The 18709-nt window shown below is 47.1% G+C and overlaps 1 protein-coding gene across 1 annotated transcript in view; it reads right to left on the minus strand.

Annotated features, from left to right (window-relative positions):
- The window catches only part of glis2b (GLIS family zinc finger 2b), a 27541-nt gene continuing 8832 nt past the window's right edge, over positions 1-18709 (minus strand). The window contains exons 2-7 of the mRNA XM_008283772.1: positions 7945-8146; positions 6998-7128; positions 5383-5538; positions 5167-5300; positions 4966-5084; positions 1-4847 (exon numbers count right to left, since the gene is read on the minus strand). Coding sequence (XP_008281994.1) covers positions 4105-4847; positions 4966-5084; positions 5167-5300; positions 5383-5538; positions 6998-7128; positions 7945-8122 — 1461 coding nt within the window. The 5' untranslated portion in view covers positions 8123-8146 and the 3' untranslated portion in view covers positions 1-4104. The remainder of the gene's footprint in view (positions 4848-4965; positions 5085-5166; positions 5301-5382; positions 5539-6997; positions 7129-7944; positions 8147-18709) is intronic.

Genomic DNA, 18709 nt, shown 5'->3' on the forward strand with positions numbered 1-18709 from the left:
TATCAAATGCAACTTTATTAAACATTTTTGTTTCATTGACATTATTATCAATATCGTAATAAAATTCCTCTAAAACAGGAGAACACCGCTATGTTGTACCAATTGGAGACTTTGACAACTCTAAAATTCTGCATGTTCAACCACAGAACATGATGCCAGGAAAAATATATTTTCATATAATCATTATTTTTTTCATATAGTGTATAACTTCTATATTTACCTATAATAAAAAGGCACTTGGAAAAATTAAAATACTGACATAATATCTCACAAATGTGCAAAAACGTAACTTGGAACTGGCCTTGCATGGCCTTAGTCTTATCATTAACCCTTTGTGCAACACTGCGGCACTTCAGTCAATGGCACCCCTTTACAATGACACCGACCTCGCGAGCTAAGCTTTTTTTTTTTTCTTTTTGCCCTGGATTTCAGTTCCACTTTTGTTAACATTAAGTGAGGGTTACTTTAAAATCTCCAGGAGTCCGTACCACTTTTCGAATGTTATATGAAAAAATAAGACTTTAAAATCAGACATTTTAGCGACTGAGGATGATTATTTTTCTTTCTTTCTTTTTTTTTTTTAACAATTATTCCTGGTTCCCAAAACAACTGAAGAATAACCTTCTACACTGAGAAAAAGATGTGACATTATCCCCGTATCTACACACGCTATGAGGGGAACAAAAGTGCAGTTTATTACAGGCGGAGCTCAAAGGGTTAATGGATCATACAGCTTATTTAATATTGAAATATGTGGACCCTGCAGGATCCGTGTCATGTTGCTCAGATTTCTGCCGCCATGCTGAGTCTCTGTCCCTGGCTTCGACCAGCAGAGGAGAGACAGACAGGGAGGAGGAAGAGGAGAGCCGCCGCATCTGTGGGTTTCACTGTTGCCATGGAAACCGTGTCTAGCCTACTTAACACCTGTTTCTGATGACATCACACGCCAGGATTGTCCACTCAGAGCGAGAGATTCTTTTCAATACTCAAACTGAACCCAGAGACAGGCCACTGAGATAATAATGGCTGAATTAGCGAGGCACAAACGCAGGTACTCTGATCATCAGCTCGACCTCAAACAGGGAGCTGCGGTTGTTTTTGTTTACTGTGGCCTGTTGGTTTGCCTGTTTTTCCCATCTCTGGTAAAAAGCTTTGTGGCCGGGAGGTGGGGGAGTTGAGCCTTTTGGGTTTAATCTACAAAAAAAAAAAGCAGAAGAAGAAAAAAAAAGACCCAGAGGGCAGACAGAGTTCAGTGGCCTAGTTTTCCGCAGGCTGGTATGCCTGTGAGTGGCTGCCACACTGGGCACAGCACAGCGCTGACTTCAGAGCTGAGAGGCTGTTTGCTGGGTAGGTGGCCAGATGGAGAGCGGCTGCACAGCACAGCTATCCTCTGCTTCTTTTCCTCTGCTGGCATCCGTCCTCTGCCCTCATCTCTCCCTGTCCCCTGTCCATTCATTTATTCATTCAGCCAAGCCCTTCCCTTTGCTCTCACGCTCTCCCAGTGCTGCCCGCCATTTCACAGTTGGAAGTTACTTCTCTATGCATGCCCTCTTCTTGACTGAGTTTGCAAATCCAAACTAGCCTCCAGATAATTTGGTGTTAGAGTACTTGATAAAGAAATATTTTTACACCTTCTCTAAATTACACTTGCCTCTGTGATTGTCTGGTAGGAATGTGATGTCTTTTGGTCCACTGGATGTGCACGTAAGCCACGTTCTCCCTCCAAGAGCAGTGGTTCCAACCATCCATGAAAACAATATCTTCTGCTCTTATAACCTGTAATCAGTGAATAGACTCGGTTTGGACGTATTATTGTCGGCAGATCAGCCAAACTGTAATTTCTACTTTACGTATTGTTTAATTTCGAGGGTGTTGCAGCCCTAAACTTTACTCAGACTTGAAGGGCACAATTCATCTTGTTGTTGAGATATTTCCACTTGAACTGGACTGATGTGTCCATACAGTGAGCCACACATAACCTAACTGCCCCTTCAGACTTATCTTAGGCCCCCTTTTGGTGTCCCGAACCCCAGATTGAGAACCACTGCCCCTGGATGTCCCTCCCTCTCTTCTTCTCTTCGACCCCTTTGAAAGACTCATCCTCGACAGCAGAAAGCTGAATGCAGAGCAGCCACACAAGAAGCAACTTCAACATCGGAAAGAAATGTCTCGTCTGAACAACAGCAAAAAACAAAACAAAACGACGACAGAAATACAAAACAGCAATAAGTGAAGGTATCGCGCCTGAGACGGGGCGACGGAGAAACAAGACGGCCAACGAAAGCAGATGGGGGGAGAGGAGAGACGGGGGAGTGGAAGGAGAGTTTGAGAGTCTCTTGAGGGAATGTTCCTTGTGTTGTGGCGATGCTCTCCTGCTCCCCCACCTCTCCTCCGACTGCAGTCAACATCACACATGCATGAGCACCGAGCAACACCAGCGACCCATCAGAACTACGAAGAACCATCATTCGGCAGCAACATCTCATAAAACATGTAACGAACGTAGCTTGTGGTAAGTGCATGTTGACTGCTTAATCGAACCATGAGAAGAAGTTTCCCAGAAGTCTTTTTTTTTTTTTTGTAGTTTTTTTCTCTTTTTTGCCCCTTTGGACAGAATAAGATGAGGCAGTTTGCAATAGTGTGGCTTCCCAGTCAGTCCAGCTGTATGTGGCACTGAGTGCGTCACACCCCCCTCTGTGGCACCATGTCAGCATCCCACCTGCCCTCTCCAGGTATTTTTGGCACAGCATGAGACTTGTTGAACTCGGGACAAAGCTGACGAGGCTAAGCTAGACTTCCACTATACAACCACCTGTTTTTCACAGCTGGTTTTGGGTCGGGTTACTTCTAAACGTACAACACAGTAGTGTTTGTCGCCACAGTGGCCCTTTCATACACAAACTGGCCCTGTTGATTCAATTACGGGAAAGCAGCTGGACAATCTCGAAGCAAAACAGTGCTAGTTCTGTAGACGGCAAGCAGGATGTTGTGTTCGGTGTCCGACCAGAGGGGGGAGTCAGACGCACCAGGGCCTGAAATTTTCACTTGTGAAAGAGGGGAAGTGATGATCGGTCATTGCCAGGTGATGTAACACCATTTGTCTGTGTTTAGTCCTTGGTTCGCTCTGTGCCCTAAAAAGCCCCTAGTCTGCACACCTGGCACACATTCTGGTGGACTAGGCTGGTCTGTGTCGGTCTCCTTCCCCAAACCGGGGACAGATTGTCAAAAGTGCTCTTTCCCAGTTTATGTTGTGCTGGAGGAGCAGAGAGGTTAGCAGCAGTTTTGAGGTTTCAGTACTATAACCAGTTGACACTATTAAGTGCTGTGTTTAATTGACCTGTCACGGAGCTGAAACAGCCTCCTGCACAAAAACAAGACAGTTTGAGTTCACTTGCTTTGGTTTGGCAAGCTTGTCTGAATCATATTAATCACAGCAGCCTGTGAAAAATAGGTCATAACTTCAAAATCATCTGAGAATCTTCCTATTACATGCTCATTTGCCTAAGTGTGAGTGCGTCATTCGTGTTGTATGTATCTCACTGCGAAGCTGGAGGCACACTGTCAAAGTACAGTCATATAAATACTAATCGATGAATCAGGACTTTTGTAAGAACACAGAGCACTAAGACTGTCACGTTCATGGTCCTTGTCCACAGAACCAGCAAACAGGAATGAGTGAAGTATAAAACAAGAGAGGAAAGAGGAGCCTGTTGTAAGGCCTTGTGATAGAAATACAGAGCCGTACATGTTCCTGAACAGAGTTCTTGGGCCCCAAGTTGAGTTTGCCAACAACACAAGAGGCTTGTGTTTGTGTACTTGATTCTTGTGAGGTGCAGAGTTTTCAGTTGTTTTGCAGATTGCAGGGTTTGATGAGTTTCTCTATTTTCTCTTTTTACAAGTCCTCTGCACAAAGCGTCGCCTGGATTTGATTGTGCAAGCCAATCCCTATCACCTTTGACCGCCCGTACCCCCCATACCCCCCCATACCGACCCCCTGAGCTCTTCTGGAATGTGTGTGTGAGTGTGTGTGTGTGTGTGTGTGTGTGTGTGTGTGTGTGTGTGTGTGTGTGTGTGTGTGTGTGTGTGTGTGTGTGTGTCTGTGTATCAGTTGACCACAGCTGGCTTGAGCACCACAGTGCCTGGGGGGATGACCACCCAGGACAGGGGATCATGAGACCCTCCTGTGGAGAGGTTCAAGACCCCCCCAGTCACCTCGTTCTCTGCTTCCTCTCCTCTGCCCTTCCTCACTGGGTGACTCTGGGCCCTGCGCTCCGACGCCGCCCCCAGCACCGGCACCATCGGCAGGCCCAGGGCTGAGGAGGGGAACGCTGGGGAGAGCAGAGGGGACTTGGCCAGGCCCAGCGGGGAGCCGCTGAAGGACAGGATGGACGTCCCACCGAGGCTGGCCGGAGGGGAGTTGGGGCAGCCCAGCGTGCTGAGGTCCAGGGGCCGAGGACTGAGGGGGGACAGGGGCAGACCACCACCCAGGCCCTGCAGAGTGTGGCCCCCCAGCAGAGCGGCCGCTGCCCCGGGGATGATAATGTGGGCTCCACTCACATAGGACAGCTCTGAATCCTTCCCTCCTCCACCGGCGAGCCCTGCGCTCTGACTTCCCTTCAGCAGCGAGCCCACCCCACCCGGGGAGCCCTGCTCCTGCGCCACGAAGTGGCCGTGGGCTTTGATGTGCTTGCGAAGAGAGCTGGGGTCTGTGTAGCGCTTCAAGCAGCCCACCATCTTGCAGTAGTAGGGCTTGTCCACATAGTGTGTGCGTGTGTGTTTGAAGCGGTCGCTGGAGTTGGAGTAGCGTTTGTTGCAGCCCTCGTAAGGACAGATGTAGGGCTTCTCACCTGCAGGGAGGAGGGATGGTCCACATGTCAAGACTTCATTCACAAAATCAGACAAACTTTCTTTACAAAAATGAAATCCTAGGACAAGAATGCCCTTGATATGAGGCTGTCCACCGACCTGTGTGTGAGCGGTTGTGTATCTTGAGGTTCTCCAGGCGTGAGAAGCTCTTGTTGCAGGTGGGACAGCGGTGGGGCTTCTCATTAGTGTGAGTGCGAATGTGGATGAGCATTTTGTACCTGCAGCCGCAAAAAAATAAAACAAAATTTAGCAGCCATCTCTTAAATGTTCTCCCCTTATACCTAAGAAGAATTTTCTCACCTGGCATTAAAGCCCCTCCCTTTGCGAGCACAGCCCTCCCAGTGGCAGCAGTACCCAGAATCCTTCTCAGGTTTGACATGGAAGTCATTAACGTGGTCCACCAGGTCTTGTAGGGAGTCAAAGAGCAGATGGCACTGAAGGAGGAAAGAGCATCTCAGATAAAGTTGTCTTGGCTGCAACAGGATCATAAGAAGTATTTCTTTTTTCTTTCTTTACCTTCTTCCAGCGGCAGGCCAGTTGTTCGTCTGCTGAAAGGTCAGGAGAGGATCTCTTGTCGCTAGTCTGGCCAATGAACATGGAGGAGGGCAGGTGAAGTCCTGTCCCAGCTCCAATTGGCACGAAAAACTGAAAGGCTTGTGAGATGTGAGAATTCTGATAAACAAAGAGGAAAAGGAGGAAAAGGAACGACGGGGTTATCGAGCTGCTGCAGACAAAAGTACTTTAATATTGCCTCGTGTGTCGTGTCATGTTCACCCAGTTTAATGTGATAAAAGTGCCTAACCCTGCAAAGTTAGCATAGAATTCACAAAAATTAGATAATGGGTGCTTTATAGGGTCTCAAAGGTACAATAAAGCCCCAGAACCACAGACTGTATTCATTCCTGTCTAAAGGTGACACTCTGTGTAGCAGCAGCTCTACAAGAAGCAGTCTTTCTTTGTATCATTAGAGAACAGAGCTGCTGATTCTCATCTTTTCCTTCAAAATCCACTCTATTTTCCTCTAGTAGTTACCCGCTGCGCGCTACAAAACCTCCCTACATCCCTGAGCTCAGCATGAGAGCTGTAACACTCACTGAACCTCAGCTGGGGCTCAAAGAGCTGATGCATCGGCTCACACACACACAAACACACACACAGTAACTGAACTCAAGCAGAAAGCACGCAGGAGCGCCGATGAAAAGTTGAGTTTAGAACAACGGACAATTAGCTACGAGCTCTCCGATAGGACGCGAGGATCACAGGCAGAGAAGGAAAAAGGCTGCAAATAGATCACAGTCCTGCATCATCGTCTTCAGCTATGTTTGAAATGTGTATGTGACAAATTTAATAAAATGAGACCAATTCCCTGCACTGAGCTCAACCTATGTGAGCTGCTTTGAGAGAGCATGTTTCGTGTGAGCGTGCACAGCTGCTCCTTTGAAGAACTACTTATTTTTATGTGTGACAGAGAGAGAGAGACAGAGATGCAGCGTCCTATCTACAGTACGTCCACAGGGGATAAGTAAAGTGTGTTTAGCGGTGGGCTCGGTGGGCTCGGGAGGCTCGGGGAGCTCGGGGGGCTCGCTGGGACCCGGAGGGACGCAGGGCGGCTGAATGGCCCCAGCCAGCATGTCTCAATTCAATTGCATGGGAATTGAATTAGGCGGCGTGAGGTCTGCATGGCTGTAGTTTGTCTTAAATCCGATTATAAATGTACACACATACACACACACACACACACACAGACACACACACACTTCATGCCAGAAGGGGCACTGAGTGCAAGTTGCACAGAGGTATTTGTTGGGGACACAAGAGGTGTTTGATAAGAGCTACCCCCCTCCCTCCCTCACAGAGGCCTCTCACCCCTCACAGAGCCTGACTCCCTTCTGTGAGTGTGACACAACCCATGCTGTTCCTGATCTGCTGACCCCAGCAGGCTGACTCACTTTCAGCCGAAGACAGGAGAGCGTGGCCACAGTGTTTACTCCCTCAAAAACTCTGAGATGAACTGAGGAAGGGTGTATGAAAATGGAAATAACAGAGCTAGTTGTGTGCAAACGGAAGCTGTTGGAAGCCGAGGTGGAACACACACCTGCTCTCTAAGTGTATGTGTTCGAGTCGTACTCACCCCTGAGGGGACGTAGTTGCCGTTGGTCATTTCTGGAGAGCTGGGGGTGTGGCGTGAGGAGGGGGACAAGCTCAGGTCGACCGCAGGGGGGGTGGGGGTCTCCGTTCGGTCATGAGGAACCACCTGCACACCTGAGAAAACACACACCTGTTGCAGTGATCTCTCACCTGGGGACAACTCTGATTTTTAACTCTAGCGCCACTACAATGTTTGCATTTGGGGTATTTAATGTAATATCTTAACAGAAAGTAGATTCATTGCCATAAAAATAACACATTTGGTCCCCTTTCAGTCATCGCTTCACTTTTCATGGAGCGTCACCTTGAGGCTATATTTCAAAACTGGCCAGTGCTTTAAATGAACATCATCCTCACCAGTACTTTGTGTTAAGTGCTGCTTTGCAAATGTTGACAAGCATTATACCTGCTAAATATTAGCATGCTAGCATTGCTACTGAACACATTAGCATTCTGAGGTTCGCACTGAAGATCAAGAGACCACAGCCTGCTGCAGCTGGGGTTTTGTCGTGTAACTCGTCTGTGTTCTTCCCAGCTTGGAACATGTGAAAGCTGTGCACCAGGTGTGAATGCATGTGTTTGTGTCGAAGTGTGCAGGGATGAGGCGGTAAGTGAATCTGATTGGCTCCTGGCTCATCCTTCTCTTCTCCCAACCAGCCACATGAATCTGCCCATTTGTAGCTTTTGCCATATGGATGGATTTGTTATTTTGGTTTGGCTAAAGCTAACTTAAACTCATTAGGCCTGTAGATATGTAGTATATATATATAGATATACATATTGGGATCTGGCACAGATGGGTCACGTCCATGTTTTGCCACTAAGAGGCACAGCATGGAAGTGTCTAGTGTTAGATAGTTGTCTAACCCTAACACCGCCGGCAGAGCCATTTAAAGGTGCTTGTCCTAGGCTCTTCTTGTTGATACCGACCTGTGTGCGGCGATGCTGGTGATGCAGGCTCTATGACCGCTGTCCCATCATCTGCCATGTGGAGCTGGCGAGCACGTTTGGGGTGCAGCGGGGAGAGGGGAGGAGAGCGCCCCCCTCTGTCCCTCCCGTTGGCCCGCCGAGGGAGCTTCAGGTCCAGGGGCTCGTCCAGGGACAGCATGGCCGCAACCCGCTGACCTCCCAACTGCACAAACAGCCAAAGAGCAGCAGAGTTAGTCCCGATCTGCTCCGACGCCGTTCACATAACCGCAAAGAAAAGCTGCATTCCGATGAGAAACCGGGACAGGACACAGAGGACACCTGCAATATTTCCCACATGGATTTTGATGACAGTGTCTCACATTCCACAGTCCCACAGGGTAGGAAACACTCCCCAACAATGGCAAACGATAGTAAACTGAAGCACTGAGTAAGCCCAAGAAAAATAAACACACGCACACGTTGAGAGCTCAGTGACCCTCTCCTCTTTTTCCATCCTGACCTTTACTCACACTCTTCCTGAGGAATGTCTACAATCCAGTCCAGATGGCCACCCCCACCCCTCGGCCAGCCACTGGCCCTTGCACCCTGTCACATCACCCCCCAGCCCCCACAGTGTGCACCTTCAGACACCGTGGACCTTTGAGCCCCGCAGGCCTTCCAGTCCAGCTGTAGCCTCTCATCCACCCCCTCCCTGCTCTAGCACACTGACCTGTGGACCCAGCCGGAGGCCTGTGGCAGGACGCTTCATCTAGCTGTCATGTTGAGTTCCAGTTGTAGTCTTCCTCAGCAACCGGACACTTAGACGAGCCCCATTAGTCAAAAGAACGGTTACTTTATGAGTTTAAATCCTAATTACAATCCAAAGTCCTTCTTTGGTCATTGATTTACCCCGAAACACTCATGTCTGTGTACCAAATTATATAGTTTTATTCAATTAAATGATCCCTTCCTACCTTAGCTGTAACTCTACCCTGCCGGTTCCCTCTTTGGTGCGTGGACCTATGAAGTCCTGTATCTCCAGTCGGCCATTCCCCCTGGCTGCAGCTGGAGCACACCAGCTCTACAGCGCAAGTTGCAATACTGTAGTCGTATATAAGAATAGTGATATAGAAGGAGTCACTCTGCAGACTGACAGCTTCCTGAGGTTTGTTACGTCTGAACTAATCCCACATAGCAGCTTCCAGGAGGAAACGCTCCACTTGTTTCATGCATGATGTGTCCTCCAGCATATAAAACACCATATGCTGATGTTAACAAGGTAAAAAAAACTCAATCTTCACCACAAGGGCACTTTAAGGTTCATAACATCCTAAAGAAAAGAAAAAAACTATCTTTGAAGTAAAGACTGATTCTGTTCTTCACTTTCTCGCGGTTTCGGCTTCACACATCCAGGCGGTGCTGGTTCTGTCCTGCAGAATTAAAGCCGAGCTCTTCATTGGAGATAATGTGTTCAGGTTCACTGCTCCTCTCACCAGGCACACATCTCCTCAAAGCATTTTCCATCCACACAACACAGTGTCCTATATTCCAAGTGTTCCAGTGTCACATACAATATACACACACACACACACAGAGCCATGCACACGCACACATTCACCCACACAAGTAATTAATCAAACAGTAATTTCAACAAATTCATCTCTCCTCCCTCTCGTTCGCTCACACACACACACTCATGGAAGTGGTGGTTGGTGGTGAATGGTGGGCTTTGAGAGCGACTGGCCAGGGGCCACATGAGAAGCTCTTGTGTCTGGGAGGCGTGGAGCAGAAAGGTCACCAGGTTCACCATCCCAACCAGGGATGGCCACCAGCTCACACACAGCCATGAGGGTGGGGGGGTGCAGAGACTCAATCAGCCATAGATAAGAGGACGATAATGCACACACGTACTGACACAAACAGAGGAGCACACTGTATGAACATGCACACAGAGCGGCATTATGGCGTTATCAGCAAGATCTCGATGTCATGCATTTACAGACGCTCATGTTCCACACACGCACATAAAGACGTATCTTATGACAAATCTTTGGTTTTTATCTGATTATAGACCACTGACAAGCACATGACCCACAGTTCCCCCTTGATGGGCAGTTTAGAAGGACTTTACATCAAAATGTGAAAACCTCAAGCATAGCAGGCAGAAAAAAAGCAAACAAATACTTATTTATTGCATTCTGCAGACTTCAAAGACAGAGTTAGTCAATCACAAACAAAACTCAAACATATCTTCATGTTAGGTTTCAAAAGTTCTGCTGATTTGTTCGTGTCCAGTACAGAGAAGAAGGACAAGTACAGTGACCGATAACTGTTTCCATAAATACACATGAACACTGCAAAGATATCTTTTCAATGATTTTGACGTGTAACGCTGATCCCAGGCGCTCTTACGGGTTCTAGGATAAAATCTGCACACTATTTGTGGTGCTGTAGTACAAGACAGGCACAAGTGGGCTTTTCGTATTTAGGTCAAACGGGGTTCGGCATCATCTCAGATCTGCACCACACATCCAGTGTCACCGAACTTCCAAACAAAGGAGTTCAGCTCTTGGAGCATCTCCATCACTAAAAGGCAGGTTAGCTGTGTGATGATAAAAGAGGGATTTTACTGGCAATCGCCGATCGATGGGGTTTGTAATGTGGGCAGAGCTGCCATTAGCTGTGAAAACAAACATGCTTAGATCTGTCAGAGTGGAGCTGCAGTTAACACCACATCTCAGTTCCTCTCTCTCCTCTGTACGGGTGGGAGTGACTAACTTACTGTAACTCCAACCACACAGGCTGCCAAGAATTTTGGCTTTATTGTTTGGCCAAAGTAGCAGAAAATCGCCTGTCATCCACTTTAAACGAGTAAAAGCCCTCGCCCTGAGGCGCAGACCAGGAATCAGCTTAACCTTTCTACAAATCCTGCTCTCATCCACTGCGGGAACAAACACAAACTTGGCCTCCCATCAGCAATATAATCCACACTATAAAACACAGTGAGAAACAGATATGGAACTTCTGGACCCATGTAGCTCTGGAATATGAATCAGTTCGCCACCTTCTATCATGGGATTCACTGTGAAACAGGCAGAGAGGCACTACAGGAGCCTCCACACACAAAAGCTCTTCTCAGGCGGCTGCTCCTCGTGCAAACCATTATGTATACCTCCATAATAGACTGTGCAGCTCATCCTTTCCAATTTATGAAGTATGTCTCCATGGCTATTCCCCTCCTGCTCCAACAGCAGCCAGCCAGGGAAACGTCTTTTCTCTCTATAATAAAGAGCCTTGTTGAAATCATTCAGCTGGCTGTGTGCTTTATATTGGAGCTATTTTTTTTTTCCTTTTAATTCCAAGTAAATAAGAATATGCTATTTTCTGAGATTCAATGTTTCTACTGGCCTGTTTGATTTTTATTACACATATTATATATTATTAGGTATATCAGAACTGAACAAGTTAAGTATTCAATTATTTGATCAGCAGAAAGTTAATCAGAAAAAAGTTTGATTAGCGATTGAAGCTGATTGATTGATGTTCAGCTCTGGTGGGAGAATATTCATTGACATTAAAATATTTCGGGCTGCAGGGTGGCGCAGTTGGTAGCACTGCTGCCTCGCAGCAAGAAGGTTGCCGGTTCGCGTCCCGGTGGGGGCACCAGAATCTTTCTGCGTGGAGTCTCCATGTTCTCCCCGTGCAGCGTGGGTTCTCTCTGGGTTCTCCGGCTTCCTCCCACACAGTCCAAAAACATGCTGAGGTTAATTGGTGATTCTAAATTGTCCGTAGAATGTGAATGTGAGTGTGCTTGGTTGTCTGTCTCTAAGTGTAGCCCTGCAATAGACTGGTGACCTGTCCAGGGTGTCCCCTGCCTTCGCCCTGAGTCAGCTGGGATAGACTCCAGCCCCCCCGCGACCCTAGTGAGGAGTAAGCGGTGTATAGATAATGGATGGATTAAAATATTTCATTTTCCAGCTTTCCAATCTTTATAAGTTAGGGTGAGATGTATGAAGCCTGGGAGGAGAATAAAGTCTGGAAGTCACTTATTGCAATTAAAGGCTGCACAAATGAGCATATAAACATTTTTAGTCTCTCTCATCTACAGAGGCTGGACAGTGAGAGAGAACAGTTCAGACTTTGGTAAGAAAATCAATGTGCAGGGGACAAAAATAGCATTTATAAAGTTGTGCATTTGTAAAGTTGTGCATTTATAGCAGCCATGAAATTTTCTTTCCAAATATTGAGCAGGTCGTAAAATATCTACAATACCTACGGCAGTCCACTCATGTGATCCCAGTGGACTCAAAGTTATTCTCATTCGGGCATTTTGCCTTTATTTGACAGCGTAGTGGAGATAGAAAGGAAATGTGGGGAAGGAGCAAAGGCACGACTGGCTGGAGCTCAAATCAGTGAATCAGGCTTCTGAGTCGCTGTTTAGCTCGAACCACTTAAAATAAAATGAACTTTATTGATCCGTCACCAGGAAATGTACATGTTACAGCCGCTGGTGATAGATGAGGCATGAAAGAAGCTGGACAAGAACTAGAAAAGTACAATAAGTTCAGAACTAATAAAGAAAATACACACGCCATGATGAAATATTCTTATGGATATGCACCCCAGTCCTAGCACAGCTGACCAGTCACCACTGATGGACTACTTCTTAGTGTACAAACAGTACAGACCGGTCGGGAAGCGGGTCAGTGTGTGGATGCTGGACTGACTACGTTCTCCAACCAGCCACAGTCACTGAGAGGGGGCTTGTGGGAAATATGAGACAAAGAGAGGGAGTGAAAGAGCGATCCAGAGCAGGACGGGAGGAATGGTGTTCTGTGTGTTCAGGCCTGTGCGATATGCGAGTGTGTGTATAAAGCTTAGTGGCAAGCGACTGTGAAGTTTGGGGAAGGGGTGTTGGCTGCCCCCATGCAGACTTCCTCGCTCGGCCGTGGGGTCGACAGTGTCTCTGAAAGGGAGCATTGTCCCCTCTCCGGCCCTCTCCTCTCTCTGCAGCAGAGTAAACACCGACTCCGGCAGCAGGGAGGGGAGAGGAGGGATGAGCGAGGGGGCCACGGTGAGGATGCACCAGGGTGAGGATGACGGGAGGAGGAAGAGCTCTTCAGCAACCCTTTCCCACCTGACTCCTATACTGCCGACCCCGGCCCCTTTGATGAAGGACGGGTGTGTTCGGGGTGAAGCTGGGTCGAGGTTGGAGGGTGTGAGAAAGGTGGGAGGGTTAGTTAAAGGGTGAGATGGTGCAGGGGGGCTTCGGGTCAGAGGAGGGCCACGTGTTTCACCTCACATGGATCACACTGATCTTTATCCTGATCTGATCTGAGGAGATCTGCAGGGGGAGGATTGTGTTCCAGCTCAGTCTGTTTGGTCCGACGGAGGGAATGAGAGCCAATGAAAAGCAGAAAATATCAGAACTGTGCAGCATAAGATGATTATGTTTCAGGCATTAAATCGTGTCATATTTTGTTTTCTGGGAGGGTTTCAGAGAGAATGTGTGTGCGACCCCCACGGAGGTTGGCTGTAACTTAATCTGCCTCCTGCTGTAACCCTGGGAGGTGGTCTGTAGGAGGGAAGCCATCTCTCCCCGGGGCGCTTTGCTCTCGCTCTCACTTTCTTTTTTTTTTTGTTCTCACACTCACACATGCACACAGAGAGAAAGAGCAGGGTGGGAACGATGGCTCCTGACAGCTGAGGGTGGTAATCGGTGCGACTCCGAAGAGCTTTGACTTGTTTCAAAGCAAAACAATTGTGCTGCGATAAAATGTACACGCTGAAGGTAAAAGCTCCAGCAGGCCCTGCTGCAATGCTACTTGGCAGCCCTTTATTTTTAGTGGACATTTAAAAACTAGTGAGTGGAGACTTTCATCATCCTCCACAAGCAGCACAAGGCGGACATATTTCTCCTTTAATATGAAATAAAACAATCATTTGAAGGTGTGTATAAACTCACAGCTTTCAGATCGACTCAGCAAACTCTTGTTTCTATAATGCAGGACTGACCTGGAGTCCTAATGACCCATAAGTCTGCAAGCTCAGTATTATCGACCCAGAAGTCATACACGTGTATGAAAAGTAGCAGGAACTTTGTAATAGAGAAGATGCATGTCCAGTATGAAGCTGGCCCATCAGCGCGCCATGACAAAGTTGTTTTTTCAGCTACAACTCGCTGCATATCAACAATATAAGAAATCTCAGAAATTATTTTTTTGGTCCATCCGTCCGTTCATGAGCTGTACCTGCTTTGTCCTGCAGGGGGTCATGGGGGGGGGCTGGACCTCCATAACTTGACTCTGTGCGAGATCCTGGACAGTCAACAAAGAGAGAGACAACCGTGCATGCTCGCAGCTAATCTAGCATCACCCATTAAGCCACCGTGCATGACTTTGAGCTGTGGGAGGAAGCCCAGAGCAAACTCCACACAGAAAAGCCAAGTCTTTATATTACTAAAACTGAATATTTGGACAATGTGCCACCATAAAGCCTCATCAGACATCGGAACTGTATCACTAAAAGTACAGTCATTATCTGAAGCTAAAAGGTTCCTGAGATTACTACTACTAACTCAATTAATATAAAAAAATAAATAAATCCCCTGACAAAGTGTGTCTAACGCCATGTTGCACCCCCTCCATCAATAACTCCACTCACAGTACACTTTCATCAGGGTTTGTAATTTGGTACTGTAGCAGTCATGTGTAAAGGCCCACGGTTGCGGAGTCAGTCATGTCTAGACCTGCTGGTGTTTCCATCCAACAGGTGTGAAGGACAGGGTCATGAGCTGAGGGCGTGGTGCGACTTTTGACCCCGACAACTTGGTTCTACATCAGTAACTCAGGCTAAGAGGAACTAAACAACCCTGCTTCAGTCTGAATAATAAGCATTTGCATTCTTCAGAGTAAAACTTATTCCAATTTGCGGTTTTCGTCAGCAGTCAGATGTACATGGACTCAAGTCAAAGCAGGATGTGATGCAGCAATTTTCACACATTATCAGTAAAAAGACGAAGGTGAGGCCCGGTTAATATCCAGCAACGGGTGAGGTTGTCTGTGGAGTCCCTCCTTCACTCCCACTGGTGCCACTGCTGACGCTTGTTGAGGTAATGACCACACGGACCCCACCTCTGCTGACACCCCCCACCTCCCTGCTGCCCCCATGATGGATCACTCAACACACAAACTCACACAGCTGAGAGATTTTTTTTTTCCTGTTTCTGTCCTCCTCAGCCAGCCGCCTCCTCAGACAGGAAACCTCAGTTTCCACTCCTCCTCCTCCTCCTCTGGGCCTCTCATTCCCTCTTTCTCTCTGTCTTTATTCCTCTGTTCTTTGCTTTTATTTTTCTCTCACATTCACTCGACCTGTTTTCTCCTCTAGTTTATTTTTCGTCCTCCTCCTCTCTCATCTCATTCTTCTCTAACCTTCTGCTGCACCCCTCCCTGGTTTCACTGGTACATTTGTTGCCAAATCACTTCCTGCGTTCACACACTTTGTTAAAAAATAAAAATAAAAAAAATCAAACAGGATAATAAAGATTGAAAAATGTCTCTGTTTGAACGTCTTCCCTCCCACTTTGACCCTGTTGCAAAAAGGGACACAGGATCTTACAGAGGATTATGTAATAGCAGCGTGCTCGGAGCCGCTGGGGAAGGGCTGCTGAAGAAAAACAGTTTGTGGAGCCACAACAGCTGAAATATGGAGAAAGATTGACACGTGTGTTAACATGCTTCAACACGGGAGCGAAATAAGCATAGCCCTGCCTCTTCTCGCTCTTTCTGGGATTTAAAATAAAGAGCAGGCATAGAGAAAGAGGTGATAAAGATGCAAAGGAGGTGAGAAAGGAAGAGACAAAGCAGAGCAGAGAGGAGAAGAGCAAAGGGAGGAAGAAAGCAAAGGTAAAAGAGAGCAATAGATGGAGCGAAGGAGGCAGAAAGTGCAACAGGAAGCTTCTCAGCGAGCTACCGATGGCCTCTAGCCAGAGCTTTCAGACACTGAGGAATTCCAGGCAGAAGGCAGGGAGGGAGGGAAGGTGCCAGGAGGGAGGGAGGAACAGAACCAGGAGGGCGGGTCGCACTTGTGGTTTGTTGTCAGAAGGGGACTGCTACAGGAGAAAGACGAACGCAGACTTAACGCCATATCTCTGCGGTTCAACATTAACATCCCTGTTCTGACGATAGAAGTGTTTCATCAGGTCACGACAGCGTTCACTTGAAGTGTTCTCTCGCTTTGTTAGAAATTATAGGACATTCAGGTACATGTACAGTTTTTTTTATGACTATATTGGCTTCTACAACTATGTACTACTACTACTTGTTTTAAGCATTAAGTTAAAAAAAAATACACTAGCTGTAGCGTGTGAAGTCATAATAAAGAAATGTGATACCAGATGAACAACTTGATCTAGTTTTTAGCATAAACACCAAACAGTAGACGGTTCAGGCCCTTAAATATGAAAATCCCTGTAATCTGAATCTCTGACAGACACACAGCATCTCTGGAAAACCGCTATGGGCATTTTCTATCCATCCATTATCTATACAACGCTTAATCCTCACTAGGGTGGTGGGGGGCTGGAGGGGGGGTCTATCCCAGCTGACTGAGGGTGAAGGCAGGGGACACTCTGGACAGGTCGGCAGTCCATCGCAGGGCTACACTTAGAGACAGACAACCAAGCACACTCACATTCATACCTACGGACAATTTAGAATCACCAATTAACCTCAACATGTTTCTGGACTGTGGGAGGAAGCCGGAGAACCCGGAGAGAACCCACGCTGCACGGGGAGAACATGGAGACTCCACGCAGAAAGATCCTGGGTGTCCTCACCGGGATGCGAACCGGTGACCTTCTTGCTGCGAGGCAACAGTGCTAACCACTGTGCCACCTTGCAGCCTGGGAATTTTCTCATTTCCTTTATAAACCTTATAAATACACCTTATAGATAATTTATTCAGAAAATGTAAATGTAAAATAAATGAGACCAGCAAAAAAAAAAGAAACATTGATAACAACACATTAAAATCTTACAATAACTAATTAAAATAAAATATTAATCAGACTCGTTGATTATGCAAATAGTTAGTGACTGAAGCCCTATATGTATACCACATCATGGGATTACAAGTTAGCAAATGAGAAGATGCACTTTAAACCATCAGGATGTAAATGTAGTTGCATATAAGTGATAAACTGAGAAGTATTCATTCAGTAACTTGATTTTAGTGACAGACCCGGCTGAATTTGACTTTAAAGAAAGTGCTGCATGTTTTTTATTTGAGTCAAAACACTCCAGCGGACTCTGCATCTTTAGCATCCAGACAGACGTGGCAACAGCACTGCAATTCCACTCCGTCTGCCATATAGTGAGATTAGGCCACGAATGATCTATAAAAAGCCATCTGACTGAGATTTCACATTGTGTCTGTAAGCCTTGTGGCCTGCTCAACCAGGGATTAGTGCACGACACAGTGACCTGACTCAACTCTTGGTGGGGTGGAGAGGGGTGAGGATGGATGGTTGCATGGATGGAAAGATCCATCCATCCATTATCTATACATCGCTTAATCCTCACTGGAGTCGGAGGTGGGGGGTGGGGGGGGTCTATCCCAGCTGACTGAGGGTGAAGGCAGGGGACACTCTGGACAGGTCGGCAGTCCATCGCAGGGCTACACTTAGAGACAGACAACCAAGCACACTCACATTCACACCTACGGACAATTTACAATCACCAGTTAACCTCAGCATGTTTCTGGACTGTGTGGGAGGAAGCCGGAGAACCCGGAGAGAACCCACGCTGCACGGGGAGAACATGGAACCACAGAAAGATCCCGGGTGTCCTCACCGAGACGCAAACCAGCGACCTTCTTGCTATGAGGCAACAGTGCTAACCACTGTTCCACCTTGCAGCTGGATGGAAAGATGATGGGGCATAAAACTAAAATCAATCAAATCCGCGTATTTAACCAGTATGAGAAAGTATCCAACTCCATCTGCAGGCTCGTTGGAACGTTTTCATGCTTCGTGTTTTTTCAGGCTGGATTTCATTAGAAGTGGACTCATTTTCATTAGAAAATCTGTTCTGCAATAAAAGCAGAATCATTTTGACAGAACAAACGAAAAGAGGAGGCAGGTATAGCAGGAGAGCGGCTGCACATTGGCACGAGGCTCGGAAACTTCTCCAGCCACAGTCCATTTATTAGACTCCCTAGTAGCTGCTATACGACATGAACAGTACGCGATTAAGAGCCCACGTGTAGCAACATGTGTTTTGAGTCACTGGTTTGTTTTTCTCCCACCTACTCCCATTCAAAATCCAAACGGGCTGCAGAAGTTTTTAATCAACTAAAACCGTTTTAATCTATACTGTGGTGGCAGGACAGCAATCAGTGGTAAACAGCGAATCCACCCGAGGACTGCGCGATTAGCCTATCCAACACTAACGCTGAAGGCACTTCACACAACTGCACTGTAGGCTTTGAAGACCGGTGAGTAATCTTACAATAACGTGGGGCATTTCACAACATTGCAGTTTCGTAGTGCGGCAGGAACCAATGAACACAGCACGAGGCCGACCAGCATCCGTGAGAAGAGAAGAGAAGAGAAGAGAAGAGAAGAGAAGAGAAGAGAAGATGTAATTGACCTCCCAGTAACTCTGCTGGGCCTCTCCACCTCCTGCAGTCCGCTGAGCAGACTTCACTCCTCACGTCTCATCTTCATACTTCCACATAAACAAAAACCTGCCTCATCTCTATTCCTTCCCGACTTCCTCTTCACTTT

This window comes from Stegastes partitus, unplaced genomic scaffold (assembly GCF_000690725.1).
Source record: "Stegastes partitus isolate 25-593 unplaced genomic scaffold, Stegastes_partitus-1.0.2 Scaffold327, whole genome shotgun sequence".
In the NCBI taxonomy this organism is placed as follows: Eukaryota; Metazoa; Chordata; class Actinopteri; family Pomacentridae; genus Stegastes; species Stegastes partitus.